Source organism: Topomyia yanbarensis, chromosome 3, assembly GCF_030247195.1.
Source record: "Topomyia yanbarensis strain Yona2022 chromosome 3, ASM3024719v1, whole genome shotgun sequence".
NCBI lineage: Eukaryota > Metazoa > Arthropoda > Insecta > Diptera > Culicidae > Topomyia > Topomyia yanbarensis.
The window spans coordinates 61,211,905-61,233,222 of record NC_080672.1 but is presented as its reverse complement, the minus strand read 5'-3'; the positions used below and the strand labels follow the sequence as shown (position 1 = coordinate 61,233,222).

At 35.7% G+C, this 21,318-nt stretch overlaps 2 protein-coding genes across 5 annotated transcripts in view; one reads left to right on the top strand and one right to left on the bottom strand.

The window, feature by feature from the left end:
* Positions 1-21,318, top strand: part of LOC131688646 (beta-1-syntrophin) — an 856,448-nt gene that overhangs the window by 328,201 nt on the left and 506,929 nt on the right. For all 4 annotated transcript variants that reach the window (XM_058973060.1, XM_058973057.1, XM_058973058.1 and 1 more), the window contains one exon: positions 12,613-12,966. In XM_058973060.1, coding sequence (XP_058829043.1) covers positions 12,761-12,966 — 206 coding nt within the window. In that variant the 5' untranslated portion in view covers positions 12,613-12,760. The remainder of the gene's footprint in view (positions 1-12,612; positions 12,967-21,318) is intronic.
* LOC131688647 (probable cytochrome P450 304a1) lies at positions 19,546-20,975 on the bottom strand. Its single transcript, XM_058973062.1, has 2 exons — positions 20,652-20,975; positions 19,546-20,582 (listed from the first exon to the last, which is right to left on the bottom strand). Exons 1-2 carry the CDS (start codon positions 20,938-20,940, stop codon positions 19,957-19,959), a joined length of 915 nt encoding a protein of 304 aa, XP_058829045.1. The 5' UTR covers positions 20,941-20,975; the 3' UTR covers positions 19,546-19,956.

Genomic DNA, 21,318 nt, shown 5'->3' with positions numbered 1-21,318 from the left:
ACTTTTTCGGGAAAATTGTCGAAATAAAATAGTTAGCAATAAAAACCTCGGATTTTTTAAATAAATTATAGGACGAAAATATTTACGGTTTCTAAATAAGTGATCAGTTCAATTGAAGTTGGTTGATTTCATTAATAAACAAGGAATTGTTTGAACAGATTTGAACGATGTAGGAAAGTTGTATCATTTTCAATTTGAATTTGTGTTCATAAAAGTATCATTGAATGATAAAATAATCGTTGTCGGTAGATGCTGAACATGTTTAGAATATGGTTTGTATTTTGTTTCGATGATTTTGTTAGATGGAATCATCTTATCGTACGTCACTGAAAAAAGTCTCATTTGATCAATCTTACTCCGGTGATCAAAGATACCCCGTTTTACGGTACATATATTGATTACCGGTTTATATGAAAATTTTGGATGTGGCCGCATACTTCAACCCGTAACACAGGAACCAGAACTCCGATTCAAAAGAAAATTTGATTGCATTCAATAGAAATAGTCTAGCTTTCATTTGAGACTGATTTTGTGAAAATCGAGTAAGACATTTCTGAGAAGCAGATGGGATTTCAACTCAGAAACACAACCACTTTCCCCAAGCTTCCGGTTCCACCGAAGTTGTCCGATGTGACCAACGTGGATTTGATTGGGCATCAGTGAGCTGAAACTATGAATCCAAACATTTTCGAACACATTTTATGAAGTTTTGCATCTTTTAGATACCATGGTGATTCCGATTTATATGGGAATTCCATGTGTGACCCCACTCTTCAACCTGTAACTCCGGATCCGGAAGTCGGAATTAAATGAAATTCAATAGCAGCCTATGGAAACGTTGTACCTTTCATTTGAGACTAGGTTTGAAAAAAATCGGTTCAGCCATTCCTGAGTAACGGATGTGCTTATTTTTGGTCACATACATACATACACACACAGACATTTGTTTAACTCGACGAACTGAGTCGAATGGTATAAGAGACTCAGACCTCCGGGGCTCGAAGGCTCGGTTTTCAGAGTAATTGCATAGCCTTTCTATATGAAAAAGGCAAAAAGTTATTAGCATAAGCATGAGTTCGCCCGTAAATGTTACTCCGTTATTGATCAGAATCAAATAAGGTTGCAAAATGTTCATTGGAAAAACATGCTTGGGAATAACATGATGAGCCACATTGAACAAACTATATATTGATCCCTGCATGCTGATCAATACCGACGCCGACCACGTCCGAATGCAAATCTTCTGGGAAAGGAAGGAATGTTAGTCCGATACCTATTGCTACTAGAGACCGCGGAATCCTCTGCATCTCCACGTGTATAACGGGAAGGGGAGAGTTGTTAGTAAGTGTGCCAATAGCGTTATCATGTTATAATTGCTCTGGGCAAGCAAGCGATGCGACCTGTAAAGCATAGTTGATTATTCATATTTACGGTATTGTCTTCTCGGTTAGATCCGTTCGCATTCTCTCATTCTGCCACTATCGGTAGAAGGCCGACAGCACCCAGTCGTCGCCGGTCTAAGGACCAAATGTCATCAATAGGCCTAGACTCGCGTGGAGGCATGAGATAGAATTGAAAGCTAACCAATGAACATGACAGCAAAACACTTCGTCTTCGTGCTGACATAACTGAAGGTAATTGCCAACCGGTCCCCGATCCCTCTCGAGAACTGTCAATTCTCAAACCTTATACATGATTGAAGTCATCATTCCACTCAAATAAGGCCATGTGTTTTCTCTATGTGCATTGAATGCTCTGTGGATCAGTTCCCCCGTTGGTAAAACAAACCCTAAACAAACATAGAAATTAGTTTGCTGACAAAATATCTGCAATCACGAATATAAAAGAATAAAAACCTCTACTCATTTGCAATAAAATAAGAAAGCAAAAAAACAGTTGAATATCCAAGGCTACCCACTAAAAATAGGTGACAAGGGACGCGGACGAAAACAGCTGACCACCGACCGGCTGGTTTGCCACCTATTTTTTGGGCTAAGAATTTTGGGGCGACACCTGGCAGTCGCTAGTTGCCGGTGAAACGCCAATTATTTCAATAAGCCAATTTTTCTTATAGCCGTATTTTTCACTTTTCGGATCGAATTTTTTTCTCTGAAAAACCATTTTTCACTATTTTTAGAATGTACACTGTGTTTCTAGATGTTTTCTGTGCACTTTAATTGCCCTTGCATCGAAAATCGACGGGCCCATAATGCGGGGAAAAGATTTTTTTTTTTCATTTGCCGGAATGCTATTTTCACAAACTGTCGCCACTCGCGTCAGGCGAAAATATGCCGAAAAATGCGTTTATAAGCCACTTCACGTTGTATAATCGTTAAATTGTACCGTTATTCACACTTTCGATAACCGGGAGGCAGTAAACTGTACCGAAAATGATGAAAATTAACCGACTCGAAGGGAGCTCTACAGGAGTCAACCGCTCGCGACGAAGATACAAATTCGATTCTGTGTTGTTAAAACAAAATTTAAAATATCTCGAAAGTATGACATTTCTGCAAATGTTTAGAATTTATTTATTTATTGTCGTCAAACAAGAGTAGACCGTTTTGTTACAACGATAACATATAGTATACACTTAAAACATAAAATACTAATAACTAAACTAAACACTATCTGGTTTACATAGCACTACTTTAGGATGTTCTTTATAAGCGAATAGAATTGAAATATTTTTTTAATTTGCTTTTTGTCATTGTTAAGTCAATAGCTTCGCAGTGCTTGTTGTAAGTTGCCATCATCTGATTTAATGGTCCAAACTTGGCATAATTTGTACGATAATTGTTTGTTATAAATGTATTTCGGATTCGTAACTGCCGGGAAGGTATATAAAAATTAAGTTTAGATAGAAGTTCGACTGAATCAATACGACACGAAATTATATCGTTTAGAAATGAAACCATTGCATATTCTCGGCGCTCTTTTAGTGTTTGGATGTTAATGAGCATACAGCGAGCTTTATAAGATGGGAGAGGAAATCGTGTCCAACCTATTTTGCGAAGTGCAAACAATAAAAATTGCCTTTGTACTGATTCTATTCTTTCTTCATGTGTGATTGAGAAAGGTGACCAAACTATGCTACAATATTCCAGTATTGACCTTACATACGAGATGTATAATGTTTTAATTGTATATGGATCATTAAAATTGTAACTAAAACGCTTTATAAATCCAAGCATGTTATTTGCTCTATTGATGATTGTGTTGTAATGGTCAATGAATGTTAATTTTGAATCTAGAATGACTCCCAAATCTTTAACTCTTTCGCACTTTTGTACCACTTGATTTCCTAGAGTGATTGAAATGTCAGGTGTATTTCGTTTCCTACTAAAAGTTATTGCATTACATTTTTTTACGTTTAGTTGCAGAAGGCTTTTGTTACACCAGAGGTAAAACATATGTATTTCTTCCTGTAATATCTTTATGTCCTGTTCGTTCCTAATTTCTAAAAAGAGCTTCATGTCGTCGGCATAGATAAGAACTTTTATGTTTTTGAGAATGTATGATATGTCGTTTACGAATAAAATGAACAAAAGAGGGCCTAGATGGGAGCCTTGAGGAACTCCTGATGTGACTTGAATGGGATTCGATTTCTTCCCTTTAAATCTAACTATTTGTTGACGGTTAGTTAAATATGATTCGAGCCATTTGTTAGGAGCATTTTGATTTATAACGGTGTTTAGAATCATATTCAAAAATAAAATTATATTTTTGACTGCAAATAGTATGAATTATGAAAATATGTTAAAAGTTGTAGTTAGGGAAACTTTTTTACTGAAAGCTTCTCCACACGCTTGCTAAAACATTGGAAAAGTTTCTTTTACGTCTTTTAAACTCAAATTAAGTAATATTTTTTGTGTTTCGGATTCTCCCCGTCAGTTAAGGTTAAGTAAGTTAAAATTAAGTAAGTTCTCCATCAACTGACAACATTTTTTGTCAGTGTATTTTTTCATGAAGAAGTATTGCTTCCCTGTAACTCGTTCTCAGATAGTTTTGCTGTATAAAATAGAGTAGGTAACCGAACAAAACAAATTTGAAATTAATGCACGCCCTTTTAAAAAATTGCACTCTAGTCAAAATAATCTTATTGGCTGTGGAAAATGTTTAGTCTTCCATGCTGGTGAAATCTGTACAGTAGGGCATTGCAAAAAAAAACTTTTTTTTGAATTCTCAAAGGCCCCCCCTCTCATATTGTGACAAATGTCAAAGTAAGCTCAGATGCCAAATTTCACATCATTTGGACAATTTTAGACCCCCGCCCACTTCGCTTGAAATTTTTTGAAATTGGTACTATGGGAAAATATGGAGGAAAAACACATTAAATGCTCTAACTTTTGAAGTAGCAATCAGAAAATTACAATTTATACCTCTTTTGAAAGGAAATAATCTAAGTATTTGAATGAAGATATACTTGTTTCTTGAAAAATACGGGAAAGTGGGGTACTGGGTCATTTTGGCCCCAAAATCCCCTATTTTTAATGATTTTTCTGCTCCGTGATGCAAATCATACATATTTTGTAATTTTTCTAATGTGAAAAAATCTCAGAAATCGAACGGAACCCTTTTGACCTTAGTTCGAATACGAGATGTTGGGGTTATAGGGCTTTTTGTCAGTCATATTAAATTTTATCATTTTCTCATGCATATATCTCTATTATTCTTCAATCAATTTTCACAAAATGTAACTTATTGAACGTGTAAAATTCTGAGGAATAAAACAAAAATAAAAACGTTAAAGGTAAAATTCAAAAACATCAAACTTTTTTAAAATTTACTCTACAAATCTCATTTTTTTCATTATTTGTCCTAATACCTCGACTTCCCCTATTTTTCCAGGAATGAAACTTTTCTCATGTGATCTCTAAGCATATTTTACACTAAAAGTGGTAAATTAAATAAGAATTTTGTTGTTAAATGGAGTTAATATGTGCGATTTTATGATAAAAATGGGAAATCGACACTATATGTCAGATAATTTGATGTTCCCGAATTTTACCGGTAACGAATCGATTTTTGTTATAATTCTAAGGATTTTCCACGTTCAACAAGGTATAGTTTATGAAAATCGAGTGAAGAATAATAGAGATATATTGACGAGAAAAAGATGAAGTTTAATATGTATGTCTAAAGGCCATTTAACCCCAACTTCTCGTATTCGGACTAAGGTCAAAAGGGTTCCGTTCGATTTCTGAGATTTTTTTACATTAGAAAAACTACAAAATATGTATGATTTTCATCACGGAGCAGAAAAATCATTAAAAATAGGGGATTTTGGGGCCAAAATGACCCAGTACCCCACTTTCCCGTATTTTTCTAGAAACAAATATATCTCCATTCAAATACTAAGATTATTTCCTTCCAAAAGAGGTATAAATTTTAATTTTCTGATTGCTACTTCAAAAGTTATAGCATTTAATGTATTTTTCCTCCATATTTTCCCATAGTACCAATTTCAAAAAATTTCAAGCGAAGTGGGCGGGGGTCTAAAATTGTCCAAATGATGTGAAATTTGGCATCTGAGCTTACTTTGACATTTGTCACAATATGAGAGGGGGGGCCTTTGAGAATTCAAAAAAAAATTTTTTTTGCAATGCCCTACTGTACAGTTTCATCGGAATATTGGATGGTCGGTCACGATTTTGGCGATTTTCGGACGGATCTTCGTGGAATTCCTCAGGTACCCTAATCTATAAATTCGCACTCATAATGCCTACCGCTCGTTCCCGTTAGCCACCCAAACAATATTTAACATTGTGTACAGCCGTCATACCAAGGCAACCCAAACAATTTTTGCGTATTCAATTGCTGATTTTTAAACTCGGTTTTGAGTTACTCAAAAATTTGAAAAGGGTAATTACTTATTATTCATAGGACCCATTGGGCTACTTAACTTCGTCCAGATTCAATGTTACCCTAGCTTAAATTCCTATTTTCGATTTCTGATTTTCTCATTAGAGGGATTCCATGAGAAACCGGCCGACCGCAAAATATGACCATCGTCGATTCGAACGAAACTTTGCAGGTGTGTTCGCTGTATGAATCTCCATGATATTCTCTGGCAATTGGAATATTTTGATACAAGAGTAATTTTTCAAAAGGGCGTAAACGTTTCTACGCGTATGAATTTCAAAATTTTTTTGTTCGATTACTGTATTTTATACAGCAAAACTATCTGAGAACAAGTTACAGGGAATGAATACTTCTGTCCGAAAAAAATATACACTGAAAAAAATGTTGTGATATTTTTCAAAAAACAAAAATTTATGATAAAAATTTAAATTGCGAAAAAAACCATTTTTTTAAAAAAAATTATATTTTGTTACCAAAAACCTAAAGAGAAAAGAAACATTTTGATTGTGATTGCATGATGGAGAAAAAATCGGTAAAATAGTTTTTCTAACAATAACTTCGTAGATGTTTTTAAATTTCATACTAATTGACATACAAAATTGTAATTTTATTACAGAATATAATTCTAAGCACGATTTAAAATCAAAATGCATTTAACAAAAATCTTCCAAAATGCGATAGTTTTCGAGATATTTGAAATTTTGCTACTTCAAAAACAATTAATTCGTGTAATTATGCTCTTTTTAAAAGTCATTCGCGTTACCCCATCAAAAATGTCAAAAAATTATGTTTATCGTTTTAAAAATTTTCTAAAATGTAGTAGTTCTCGAGATATTTTAACTTTTGTTTTAACAACACAATTATTTTGTTTTATTACGACCTTTTCATAAGTTAGTCGTGTTTCTCCATCAACAATAATAGGTTTTTCAAAAGGCCCGTAACCTTTCGTGCAACTTTCTTTTTGACATCAAGGCGATATTGTGAAACGTTTTAAAGTTACATGAAAACAACCAACATATGATTCAGCTATATAGATTAATCAACAGACCCTATGGTTGAAATATATTTTGGTATATATGTAACTTTCAAATGGTTTACAATATCGCCTTGATGTCAAAGAGAAAGTTGCACGAAAGTTTACGGGCCTTTTGAAAAACCTATTATTGTTGATGGAGAAACGCGACTAACTTATGAAAAGGTCGTAATAAAACAAAATAATTGTGTTGTTAAAACAAAAGTTAAAATATCTCGAGAACTACTACATTTTAGAAAATTTTTGCTAAAAGCATTTCGATTAAAAAGGGCATTTAGAATCATATTCAAAAAGAAAATTGTATTTTTGACTGCAAATAGTAAGAATTATAAAAAAATGTCAAAAGTTGTTGTTAGGAATTTTTTTTTATTGAAAGCTTTTCCAGGATCCAAATACACTAAAAAGTTGCTTTTACGTCTTTAAAACGATAAACATTAAATTTTTGACATTTTTGATGGGGTAACGCGAATAACTTTTAAAAAGAGCATAATTGCACGTATTAATTGTTTTTGAAGGAGCAATATTTCAAATATCTCGAAAACTATCGCAGTTTGGAAGATTTTTGTTAAATGCATTTTGATTTTAATTGGTGCTTAGAATTATATTCTGTAATAGAATTACAATTTTGTATGTCTATTAGTATGAAATTTAAAAACATGTACGAAGTTATTGTTAGGACAACTTTTTTACCGATTTTTTCTCCATCATGCAATCACATTCAAAATGTTTCTTTTCTCTTTAGGTTTTCGGTAACAAAATATAAATTTTTTAAAAAAATGGGTTTTTTTCGCAATTTAAATTTTTATCATAAATTTTTGTTTTTTTGAAAAATGGCACATTTTTTCCAGTGTATATTTTTTTTCAGACAGAAGTATTCATTCCCTGTAACTCGATCTCAGATAGTTTTGCTGTATAAAATACAGTAAACGAACAAAAAAAATTTGAAATTCATACATGTAGAAACGTTTACGCCCTTTTGAAAAGTTTCTCTTGAGTCAAAATAATCTTATTACCTGTGGAAAATATTTAGTCTTGCATGACGGTGAAACGTGTAAAGTTTCATTGGAATCTAAGAGCACGATTTAAAGATTTTCGGACGGATCTTCGTGGAATTCCTCATTAAAGCTAGAAATCGCATCTTTAAATTTCTAATAATACACGGTGTGTTTGGTAGAACAATTTTATTCGAAAAAATCGGCATCGGTAAAACTTCAGCATGTGATAGAATGGGCTTCTCCCTTTCATTTGAAAGTAAAATTAAAATATTCTGTCGGGGGCTCCAGAACAACTTTTTATTTTAAAGTTTTTTTGTTTGAAAACATACACACCAAAAAAATCTGAATTTTATCGTTGACGTAATTACAAACATGACACAATTCAACAAACCATATTTTACGAAATGACGGAACATTACCGTGTTCCGTTTAATTTTACATGAAACGTATACTTTACATGCTCAATAACATAAAATTACACTTCCTACCATTCAGAACAAACGCTGTATGTGGAGTAAAATTACATGATTTACGAAATTAAACGTCATGTAAAATTAAAATCAAACGTAAAACTAAGTCATTTTTGATGCTCGTATATGTTAGGGTCAGGAGACGTAAATTTACACTATTTTTTCTAGGTGTGTATGTTTTTCAATGAAACTGGTTCACATTTTTGCCCATAGGTAATACTTTAGACATTCAAATATTACCAAAAGTGAGAATCTGATGGACAATTTCATTGTGTACAATTTTGTAGAAAACTACATTGCTATCTAAAATCGCCAGGGAAAGCTATTAAATTTTTATCAAAGTTTCTAGATTCGCACGGGGCCTATTGGTTAAGAAACTTTATTCCAAAATCATTTTCATTTGTTGAAAATGATTTGTCTTATTTTAACAGTGTGCTCAGAAGAACCTGAATGCTAGCAAAGTCCCACCTTTAAGCGGAAAAAAACATAATTCCAGATTCCACCGTTTTATGCGCACCAATGATATTTTAGGAGCAAGGAGATATAGAGAAAAGTTGATAAAATTTGAACGAAATTAGTACTCTTTTGAAAGATGCTGGGTAATACAAGTAAAATGAAACAGTTTTTTTTTCTGTCACAGATATATTTGTTTCTTCTTTTTTAGTTCTTCACTCATTCTGGAGTATGCTTGATGTTATCTTGAATCAACCCTTTGCTCGTTAGCATCTTGTGGGATATATTTTAACATTATATTTGATTAAACTCGATTAAAGGTTTTGTCTATTGTACGAATATAGCGATCTCAATATAAAAGTAGATATAGAAAGTATCACCTTTACTCGAAAGACGTGTTGCTGCTAATGTCTCCAGATTCTGAACTAAACTGGCAACTTCTTGATATGTAGTCTTTGCACTTATCCCATCTTATAAAAATGTAAAAAATCTTCAATAAACAGACTTGTATTACTTTGAGAATTTACTGAATGTATGGTCCAGCCTGATATTTTCTTGTTCGTTTTCTGCTGTGATCCGTGTTCAACGAGTAACGACTCCGGAACTTCTTCTTAAAGGAAATTATGAAACTTGGTTTTGTTCTTTTTTTTTAAGATTATGTGAAGTGTGTTTGATTTGTAAATAAAATTTGAGGACCAGCAAAACTCTTCATCTATAAATTCTGATGAAATGAATCTACCCATAAGATAACATGCATGGATCCAAAACTCAAAGAGCCTTTTTCTCTTTCAATCATCTTTCTTTTAATGTTGATAAGGATAAACAGGATTCTCAACGCAAAGTTGTAATAAAATCCCTCTTTATTACAACTGTTCATCAAATATAAAGCTTTGAATTTAAGCCAATTGTATTTTACCAGGCAGGAAAGGATCAGGAATAAAATTCATTCTAGTTTACATTAGCTATCTCCTAGAGCGAGAAATGAAATGAAAAAGGCATGATAAAATCCGTTACTCCATTAATCAACAACTTGAAAAGGTATAAGATTATCGAATAAATTTGGTCAACACCTTTCCACACCTCCTTGTTCATAAAGTGTCAATGTCGCCCAAGAACCGGAGGAATCTGAAAATATATTTTTTTTGCTGAGAATGTAAACATTGAAGTTGATCTGAAATTACTATTCATTTAAACTCAACATTTTTGAAAGTCGTTGTTAATCGACTTCCTAATCCATAGGTCCCGCGCACACCTAAAAACTGATAAAATTTTGATAACTTTTTCGGGTGATTTTACATCGATTTATAGCTTTCTACGAAGTTGTATACAATGATATTGTTCATCAGATTTTCATTTTTAGTATTTTTTGATTGTCTATGGTACCAATTAGTAGCCAAAATGCGAATCAATTTCATTAAAAAACTTAAGTTTTCAATCAAAAAACTTTAAAACAAAAAGTTGTTCTAGACCCCTTGACAGAATATATTAATTTTACTTTCAAATCGAAGGGAAACGTCCATTCTTTCATATATCGAAGTTTTACAGATGCCGAATTTTTTTGAATAAAGTTGTTCGACAAAGACACCGTGAATACAGCACAGATTGGATCCCTGGAAACGCATCCTGCTACATGAATCGAAAATGCAAATTCAGGAATGAGCACACACACGTTCATAGGAATACTAAAAGATGATATACCCACGCAATTCACTCAGTGTTATGCGTGGGTGATTAACATAAAACCAGCAAAACAACCGTGAGTAATTCAAAGCACTTCTAGGAAAGTGTGTTTGAGTGTGTGTGTTTCTATGAGAAGCACGTGTGTGTCCATTAGAGTGGGACATGATTATATGAAAAATAAAAATAAAATTTCGATCCGAGTAACTTTTTGGGTTCCATTTAGCTCCCAGAACAACTCTGCAAATTTTTAGTTCGATCGGTGAAACTATATTTTTGCGCCCATGGTTTAAAGTTTACATGTGATTTCGTATGGGGAAAACTTCTTCTTCTTGCAAATTAATTCTTCCAAGAGTCGCCCGTTACCTCCTAAAAATAAATAGATGTCTGATTTTTATAGGAAATTTATCAAGGAAACAAAGTCTAGAAGACTATGAAACGATCTGACGCTCGTGGAAAAGTTATTAGGCAAAAACCGATTGATGCCCTGAAGATTAATGAAAATTTCACATAGCATCACTGCTGCTGACGGTCGAATTATATACAAAATCTTTAACTTTCTCTTATTATGTACAAAAGAAGACTCAATTTATCCCTCAAAACTCTTGCGAAGTGGCCAAACAGTTTAGATAAATGATTTAGACACATTAAGAGAAGATCAAAACAAAATTGCATATAATTGGACAACCAACAACAGTGGTGCTAGAAAAAAATAATATTTTATCAATCGTCAGAGCATCAATTGGTTTCAGCTTAATAACTTTTTTCTCAAGCGTCAGATCGTTTCGTGGTTTTCGAGACTTTGTTTTTTTGTTAAATTTCCTACAAAAACCACATAACGGTTTATTTTTAGGAAGCAATGAGCGACTCCTGGAGGAATTATTTTGTGAAAGTAGATTTTCCCATATAAAATCCCATGTAAACTTTAAACAGTGGGCGCAAAAATATAGTTTCGGGGATCGAGCTAAGAATTTGTACAGATGTTCTAGGACTCAAATGGTACCCAAAAAGTTGCTCGGAGCTGGAATCTATTTTTTGTCCCACCCTAATCCATACCGGCATACATAAACATCCCCGCATCCCACGTAACAAAACGCGGGATATCCATGAAACAAGACGGGGATAAGTGACGCATCATCTCATCCTCCGACCCCACGAAAAAGCAAAGTGTCTGTGCATATTTTACCACTAACCGGCGCACACACACACATACACACACCAATCGGGATCCGGGAAAAATCACGCACAGAATAACCGCTCCCCTTGGGCGGGCTTTCTGAAAGTTGGCAAAGCGAATGTAAAGTTGTAAATCGTGCGTCTGCTTCTGCGAAAGGATCATGAAAGTTTGATGAAATCTGAGATCCTTGAGGGCGCCGAACGGCTTCCCCGGGTTGCAACCTAGCTAGCCTTGCTTCACCCGAAAGGCTTAAGGCATAGAACGACACGGTACGGTAGTTGGGTTGGGGAGCGGTGGCCAAGTGTTGACAGATTCGCAGCTCGCAAATTAGACGTGACACTTTTCGTGCTAAGTATGTATGCTAAAGACGGAAAGGGGGTTCCTACATATGTTAGGCCATCATCAGTTTCTTAACCTTTCCCGACTGACGAAGGTTCGACTGGCATGTGGCGATGGGGTGGTGAGTAAAAAGGTTTCCGGTTCTGGGTGATGATTGGAAGACCATTAACGTGTTAAACACGTCTGATGATACCACTGGTTTATTGATGAGCTTACGCTTTGTAGTGGTCTTAAATTTCGATCTGTAAATCGTCGATAAGATACAATCATGGTCCTTCTTTTATCCGATGACTAGAGACGCCTATAATGGTAGTTTTAACCCTTAAAGGCGCAGAGCAATTTTTTTCAAATTTTCTGAAAATTGTCTAACAGTTTTAATACGTTACTATGATAATTTTGAGATGGTTTTCGCAATGTTGTTTTAAAACAACATTGCGCATTTAAGGGTTAAATTATCGAGTTGTTCGTACTAGTGGTAAATTCAAACCAATGTACTTTTAGAACATAACGATACATTACACATAAGCCATTCTTTTGATGGAATTTCAAATCGTCGTCTCCCGCAAATAAACTAATCCGTTGCTATTCTTTTTCCTATTACAGGTCCTTCCGGGAAGTGCAGAAGACTATTCCCGAGCGAACCATCGAATCATGTGTTTGGTAATGCTCCCAGCTCATCGATTCCCCAAGTGAAATTGGACAGTGTTCGGCGGGCGCGCGACAGAACCCGGGAAGATTAACGGCGCAGACAATGGTGGAATCTGGCAGCATCAGTCGGACCAGTCCGGCTTCGACGTCGATAGTGGCGGTTGGCGTTCGCAGCGGGATTCTGGAGACACGGGTCCGTGGTGCCTGGTACCGGGTATCGGTTACACTGGAAACGGACTACATTTCGGTCAGTTTGGATGAAACGTGTGAACCGGTGGATCACAGCACTACGCTCAATGGAACGCTGGGGTGAGTGTTTTGAATGGGGGGGAGGAGGTGTGGTATTTCAAATTGCTTTTTCGGGGGCACTTACCTCGCAGTTATTTTGCTCTCCGGTCGGTTTGGTAGGATTTTCGCAGGAAAGTAAGCTCATTATATCGAACGATAGGGGTATTGATTCGGTCGTGTGAGTTGTTTTCATTAGAGCAGTTATTGAATTTTAAACACCTCATGGTCATATTATCAGCTTGCTTGAGTGCGGTCAATTTTGTGTATCGTTGTTTAGAGTTAGAACTCGTTTGAAAAATTCGTGCCTTATAGCCCTTTTCATCGTGGATGCGAATATCATAAAACATATTTAAATTCATGTATTAATGCAAGCATTCGATGTTTCTGTTGCTCTTTCAAGCATTCTCGATGTAAGTTTAAAGGGTGTTCCAAAATTGGACAAACTTTTTATTAAAAAATTAAATCATATTTCTTTTGCAAGTTCAATTCATATAAAATAAGGAAAAATTATTAACTGAAACTTCCCTTTTAGAGAATGCGAATTATCGGCCCTATCATTTGATTTCTTCTATCAAATTTTGCACAACCTCCTTGGTAGTTTCTCTTGCCACAGAACGCCAGTTTGCTTTGAACGGCATCTCGCTGGCAACCGGTCTTCGTATTTTCTCGAGTTTCTGCTTGACGATTTCCTAATATTTTTCTACGGGCGAAGTTCTGGCGTATTAGGAAGGTCGTGCATCACCTGAACGTTGCGCGCGGCATACCGTTACATGGCTATTATTATTATACACTGAACTAAGTTTTTCTTAAAATCGCTAACTTGTCATTCTTGCTTTTGCTCCTTTAAAAATTAACTTGATTTTTGTTAAAGATTGGATTTTTGCCTTTCTCATATAGAAAGGTTATGCAATCACTCTGAAAAACGTCAACCTAATCCCGGCCCGGAGGGCCGAGTGTCATATCCCATTCGACTCAGTTTGTCGAGATCGGAAAAAGTCTGTATGTGTGTGTGTATGTGTGTATGTATGTGTGTATGTGTGTGTATGTATGTGCGTATGTGTCAAATAATGTCACTCATTTTTCTCAGAGATGGCTGGACCGATTTGCCCAAACTTAGTCTCAAATGAAAGCTGCAACCTTCCCATCGGCTGCTATTGAATTTTGGATCGATCGGAATTCTGGTTCCGGAATTACGGGTTTCAGAGTGCGGCCTCACAGAAATTTCTATAAACTATAGGAAAAATTAAAAATAGAATTTTTATTTTTGATGCTAAATATGTTCAAGGTGCATGAAACGTCGAGATTTGATGCAAACTCGAAAAAAATTTGACGACGAGTCACTTTTTTGGATTTTGGCACATTTTTGCCTTTCTCATATAGAAAGGTTATGCGATCACTTTGAAAAACGTCAACCTAATCCCGGCCGGCTAATTTTTTTTTCGACTCGCATAAGGATTCTGGATTTTAACAGGGGCGTAGTTGATGGTTTACGGAGAGGGGTTACACCCCCCCTCTACTGTACACTCCCCTCCTTTAAAAATCTCCTTAAATCACCCCTCAGACCACCACCCCATCCAGCCCACATACCCCTCCCTTTCAACCCCATCATCTTTAAACCACCACTATATCACAAAGCATACCAATTTAAGCTGGGGAGTTGTTCGTTCATGGGACTTTCGCCCTCCTCACATACCCACCCCCGCATGACAAAAAGAGTTAGCAAGCAGATAACATTGATCTAATGCTGATTAGACTAATGGAGTATGATATTTTTTTGTTTCAAGTGTTTCACTGTCGACAAGTAACTCATCAAGTTCGTGGCTGGCATGCCATTGTGTATAAGTGCAAAGTGTACTAATAATGTAATGGACATTTCCACAATTATGTTGAACATAAAAAGCCTCCGTGCCATAGTTTAGAGAAATGAGAAAGGCACAATTGCACCGCTAGGTGGATTAAAACATGTTTTTGAGGTGATATTTGCTATGCTCTCAGTTTTAGAATGGACACAAGCATCTAGAAGTCAACTGGTGTTTTATGTTAGATGTAAAAATTCTTTCTTTTAATACAGCTTTTCATTTTATTTTAATGAAAATTGTTTTAAAATCAAAACATTAAATTGTGAGCTATTCAGCACTGCACAGTGGTCCAGATCGCTAATTTAGGAGGAATTTTTACTTTCTGACAAACCTGTATAATTTAGCCGTGTCATGTCTTAGGATGAATTTGTGTACTTTAGAAGATGCTTCTTTTTATTGGAATAGTTATTAGGGTGGTTCTAATTTATCTAAAATACGAAAATAAACTTTTTACTGATGAAAGATAGAGCTCCACAGTCTTCCACAAAGTTGTAAAGTAACTTATTTTGAATAAATTTGTTGAACATATTAAAGCTCTATCTCTTTTAGTTTTTGTTATACAAGAAATTTAAAAAAAAAGATTAGGGTGTTCCTGAAAAAAACGTTTTTTTAGTATAACTTTTGTATCTTTTACTTTTTGTTAACACAACCTTTGAACAGCTTATTGAAAACTTCAAGCCGAGTATTTTTCTCCAAGACACCGAAGGTCTAACTTTTTTCTTTAAAAAGTTATGGACACTTTTCGTTAAAAAAATAGCCTATTTCAAGGCTCAATATCGCTGATGCGGGCACCTAAAATTGAATTCTGTTTCCACCACATGAAAGACCATACTTATTAGTATATTTGAGCAAAAATTGGCGAATACGATATTTTTTTAAAATTTGCAATTTAGATTTAAAGTTTGTAGTTTTGCAGGTTCAACGCATTAAAGCATTTACACACATATCGTTGTATTATGAAAAAAGCCACTTTCAAATATCATTCTCTCATCGCAGCAAGCTTTGCATAAGTGAAACGACTGTCAAAAAAGGTTTCTGATTTTATTCGTTTTAAATAAAACTAGTAAATATGGATATTAGTCGAAGAGAGTTGGCGAATTTGCTTATTGCTGGTAAAAAGACAGATGAACTGCTTAAGTTCATTACAAGTAGTAATCCAAATGTAAAATTGAGACTTGTTAGTGCTCGGAAGAAAATAAAAATCTTCATGTTGGAATTTAGAAGGTTGTGGATTCGGAGTAAGCGCACGCAAATTCGGTTTGAGCTGGAAAATTTTGTGTGGCTTGAAGGAAAGCTAAGATTCGAAGTCGAAGGTAAAGGTAAAGGCCGAAAGAGGAAACCATTTTCCGAAATATGTCGCAGAGCCAAAATAAAAAGATTAGGAAAGTTGCGCGATAAGTATTCCACGGAAGAACTTGGTTTAGCGTCAGCCGTCAACGCTAATTCTACTGGTTTCCGTTTAGTTGGCAGACAAATCGAACGATTGTCGAAAAGTCCCGTCAGATCTACCGTAGAGAATTTAGGATCTATGGCTGTCCCGATTGCAGAAGCGTTTACTGCGGAGGAGGCACTTAGATTTATTTGTGAAAATGATTTTTCTAAGGCGCAGTACCAAAACATACACAGCTCAGTTATGCAGAAGGGTTTGGACATTTATCCCGCGTATAATAAAATAGTAGAAGAAAAGAAACTATGCTATCCGATCGGTATGTACTATTCTCAAAGATTCGTCCCTGAATCAACAATTTTTTTCAGGAATTTCTGTTCAGCCTTCTTGTGCGTATGTTCCCCTTCAAGCTCTTGTTAACCATACCGTGGAACGACTCATCTCGTTTCTGAATATTGGAGTTCTACCACTGCATCCTGAGGATAATACGTTTGTTATCTTTAAGTGGGGCTGCGATGGAAGCAGCAACCATTCCCGGTAGGCAACATTATTTTTCTTCTAAACTTTGACTGACAGTCTCTTTTCCACTTGAACATAGATACAAGCAAATGTGCGTTGACGAAGATGAAAATGGAGAACTATTCGAGTATAACGATTCGCATATATTTGCTCTATCTATAGTACCTTTACGTGTAGTTAGTCGCCGGAAAGATGAGTCAAGAGATTGCATTCTTTGGAATAATGATTTTCCATCTTCAGTATCCCTGTGCCGACCAGTAAAATTAATTTTCAAGAAGGAAAATCCTGAACTAACAAAGGATGAAGTTGCCGCGATGAACAAGCAAATCGATGAATTAGTCCCGACTATAGTAAATGTTAATATGCGCAAGATTCCGATTAGTTCAAGCTTCATATTTTCCATGGTTGATACGAAGGTAGTGAATGACGTAACAGGCACACCGTCTCAAGCGTGTTATATATGCAAACGCTCCGGAAAGCGATTGAATGATCCTTTACTGGAAGCCAGCGATCCACCGGATAGTTTATATGTCTTTTCACCTTTACATGCATTAATACGAGCAATGGAGTTACTATTGAATATTGCTTACCGTTTAGCTCTAGCAAAACCGCGTTGGCGCGTAGGCAAAAATACCAGCGAGCTTAAGGAACGACAAATAAAAATTCGACAAGCGTTACGTGACCGTTTAGGTCTTCGAATTAGCGAACCTTTGCCAGGTGGCGGAAATTCTAACGATGGTAACACAGCTCGAAAATTTTTCAGAAACCGAGATGTCGTTGCAGAAGAAACCGGGTTGGACGAAATGTTGCTAGAACGTATGTATGTGCTATTAACAATCATCAACAGCAAATTGGGAATTAACGCGGATGCTTACCGGAGTTACGCCGAAGATACACGATTGCTTTATGTACGCCTGTATGGTTGGTACGCTCTCTCACCAACCGTGCATAAACTCCTGGTCCATGGAGGAAGCATTATTCAACATAACATGCTGCCAGTAGGTATGTGCAGTGAAGAAGTTCAAGAAACCAGGAATAAAAGTATTCGCAGATTCCGAGAATTCCACGCACGCAAATTCGATCGACTCGTCAATCTTGATAACGTTTTCAAGAGACTTCTTGTTTCATCAGATCCTATAATTTCTCTTAAATGTAAACGTCGAATTCAACGAGCACCGCTGGATATACCTGAAAATGCAATGCATCTACTTTTGAATTAATTGGCATTGAATAAATTCTCCTTATATAAATCATAAATTGTTGTCATAGCCAAATTATTTTTAATGAACACATTCTGTATTGTTGATATGTAAGCAAAACAGAAAAGGAAATACAAAGGCTTTAGGCAATTTCTTTTATGTCGCTATGCGATAAAATTTAAAACTTTGGTTAGTAAATTTAAAATTACATGCTTAAAAAAAATAATATTTTCCAATTTTTGCTCAAATATACTTAAAAGTATGTTCTTTTCTATGGTTCAATCCGAACTTACTTTTATTTGCCCCAATCAGAGATAATGACATTTGAAAAAGGGCTATTTATGAGCGAAAAGTTTCCATAACTTTTGAAAGTATATAGTTAGACTTTCAGAGTTATGAAAAAACGTGGATTGAAGTTTTCTAAAAGCTGTTCAAAGGTTGTTTTAACAAAATATAAAATTTCTTTCGAACATTAACAAGTCTCAATTTTACATTTGGATTACTACTTGTAATGAACTTAAGCAGTTCATCTGTCTTTTTACCAGCAATAAGCAAATTCGCCAACTCTCTTCGACTAATATCCATATTTACTAGTTTTATTTAAAACGAATAAAATCAGAAACCTTTTTTGACAGTCGTTTCACTTATGCAAAGCTTGCTGCGATGAGAGAATGATATTTGAAAGTGGCTTTTTTCATAATACAACGATATGTGTGTAAATGCTTTAATGCGTTGAACCTGCAAAACTACAAACTTTAAATCTAAATTGCAAATTTTAAAAAAATATCGTATTCGCCAATTTTTGCTCAAATATACTAATAAGTATGGTCTTTCATGTGGTGGAAACAGAATTCAATTTTAGGTGCCCGCATCAGCGATATTGAGCCTTGAAATAGGCTATTTTTTTTAACGAAAAGTGTCCATAACTTTTTAAAGAAAAAAGTTAGACCTTCGGTGTCTTGGAGAAAAATACTCGGCTTGAAGTTTTCAATAAGCTGTTCAAAGGTTATGTTAACAAAAAGTAAAAGATACGAAAGTTATACTAAAAAAACGTTTTTTTCAGGAACACCCTAATCTTTTTTTTTAAATTTCTTGTATAACAAAAACTAAAAGAGATAGAGCTTTAATATGTTCAACAAATTTATTCAAAATAAGTTACTTTACAACTTTGTGGAAGACTGTGGAGCACTATCTTTCATCAGTAAAAAGTTTATTTTCGTATTTTAGATAAATTAGAACCACCCTAATAACTATTCCAATAAAAAGAAGCATCTTCTAAAGTACACAAATTCATCCTAAGACATGATACGGCTAAATTATACAGGTTTGTCAGAAAGTAAAAATTCCTCCTAAATTAGCGATCTGGACCACTGTGCACTGGTAATACTGAAAATAGAAAAAGGAACGTTCTTTTGAAGCAAATATACAAATTTTAATCTACTTATTTTTAAATTAATTAGTTCGTATTTTATCTTATCACATTTAGAGGTATTCAATGCCTACTGTGCGTTTCATAATTCAAGGTTACCCATAGTGATAGAGTACACATACCATACAATTGAAGTTTTAATGTTATATCCCTAAAATATCCATGTGTCTGTCTTACCCCACCTGTCCATCTTACCCACAGTTCCCCTACTTATTACTAATCACTAGCAGCTGGACCTTTCATGAAAAAGTGCGTAAATTAAAAATGATTCCTCGAATAACACTCCAAATTTTGTGGAACAGTTCATGTGAAAATTTCATTACCATGTTGCATTAAATTGAAAATAATTAGAAATATATTCTAAATACAGTAAGATTCCGTTTTTGGCACGTTCCGTTTTTGGCATGCTCCCTTTTTGGCACACTCCGATTTTGGCAACAAATGAGTGAGTTTGTTATCATGTGTGCTTCAAGTATCGCAAATTAATGAGAAGATAACTTATTGTGCGTTTAAACCTTCAGTTTTCAACAAACATTAAATCTTAAGGTAAAGTAGATATTCCGAGCTTACACTCAAAGTACTCGAACCAGCCAGATTGACTGTACAACTTGTACATTCTCATCTCGGCTCAAAATTAATCCAAAACGGTTCCGTTGAAGTAACCACACCGGTCACTCTTTTGCCCAAATCTGACAATTTATCACCCGGTCGCACATGTAGATTAAAATTTTGCACTATCGCAGAAAACATCAGAAACAGTGTGTTACGGGAGAAAGTTTCCCCGGCACATAGCCGCTTACCCGCTCCAAAAGGAACGGATACATCTTTCGCCAGCGATAGTTTGCTCTGTTCGTCGAGGAACCGTTCCGGTCGAAAGTTTTCCGGATCCCCCCAAACCTCGCGTTGGTGGTGAATAACGTCCAGTCCAAGCATAACGAAGGTACCCTTCGGAATGTCGTACCCGCGCAACGTTGTATTCTCTAGAGCAACGTGTGCTATTCCCGACGGGACCAGGGTGTCGATGCATAATGCTTCCCGTATGGTTGCTTCCGTATATGGTAGCTGAACTCGATCATCTAGGGTGGGTAACCGTCCTCGGCCAACAATGTCGTCGAGTTCTCGTTGTACCTCGTCGATGACGTGGGGATTCAACAGGAGACGTTCCAACAGCATAGATAGTTGTATAGCCGAACCCGACATCGTGGGTAGTAACATGTCCCACAGGATCATTACTATTTGGTCGTCTGTGAAGTGGAAGTGAAGTTGGGCTTTTGTGAAAATATTTCTTTTAATATTAGCGTTCTGAAACTAACACTGAAAGGTAAAAGTTTCTCCTTCTAGCGGCGTTGAGTTATTCATCTCTTTAATGTATCGGTCGAGAAAGCATCGGATGTGATTTTCGTCGTACGAAACCATGTACCGTTTCAGAACAGATTCCACCAGGTCGATCATTCGAAGGTTTGCTTCACGCATTATGCGATAGTTGGTTGCCTCTGGGAAGTAATCCTTCAGCCAGGGCAAATAACTCAGGATAGTACCGTAATCATCCCCTTTTTGTTGAAAGTGGAGAGCGTAGCGACCGGTTCTGAAAAACAAGACCATACTTAGGCATACCGATACTGGGTAGGATTACTAACATCTGATAACTGATTTGATTCCGCAAATTGATGTGTTTCTGTTACTCACTCGAATAATCCTGCCATATCTTTCCTTGAAAACCGTTCCCCGCAAATCACTTGAAAGTACAGATTTGCCAAACAACCGTAAAACACTTCCGGGCATCTGGCACAATGGCCGTCCACAAACTCTTTCTCATGTTCAAACTTAGCACCGTACTTCAACATATCCACCAAATTCATGACTTCACTTGCCGTTTCGGCCTCCAGATCGGCGAAGCGTCGTCCAAAGCCATAGTCCCGAAGATGTCGCAAAACGAAGCGCCGTTGTTCCTTCCAATCCGGACCTTGGGTAAAGAAGATT

Excerpts from the sequence above, each read along its gene's own strand:
- LOC131688647 (XM_058973062.1), bottom strand. The coding sequence starts at position 20,940 with ATGGTCTTGTTTTTCAGAACCGGTCGCTACGCTCTCCACTTTCAACAA. Across the intron at positions 20,583-20,651 it reads AGAAACTTTTACCTTTCAGT|ACGACCAAATAGTAATGATC; the intron begins GTTAGTTTCAGA and ends TCCACTTCACAG.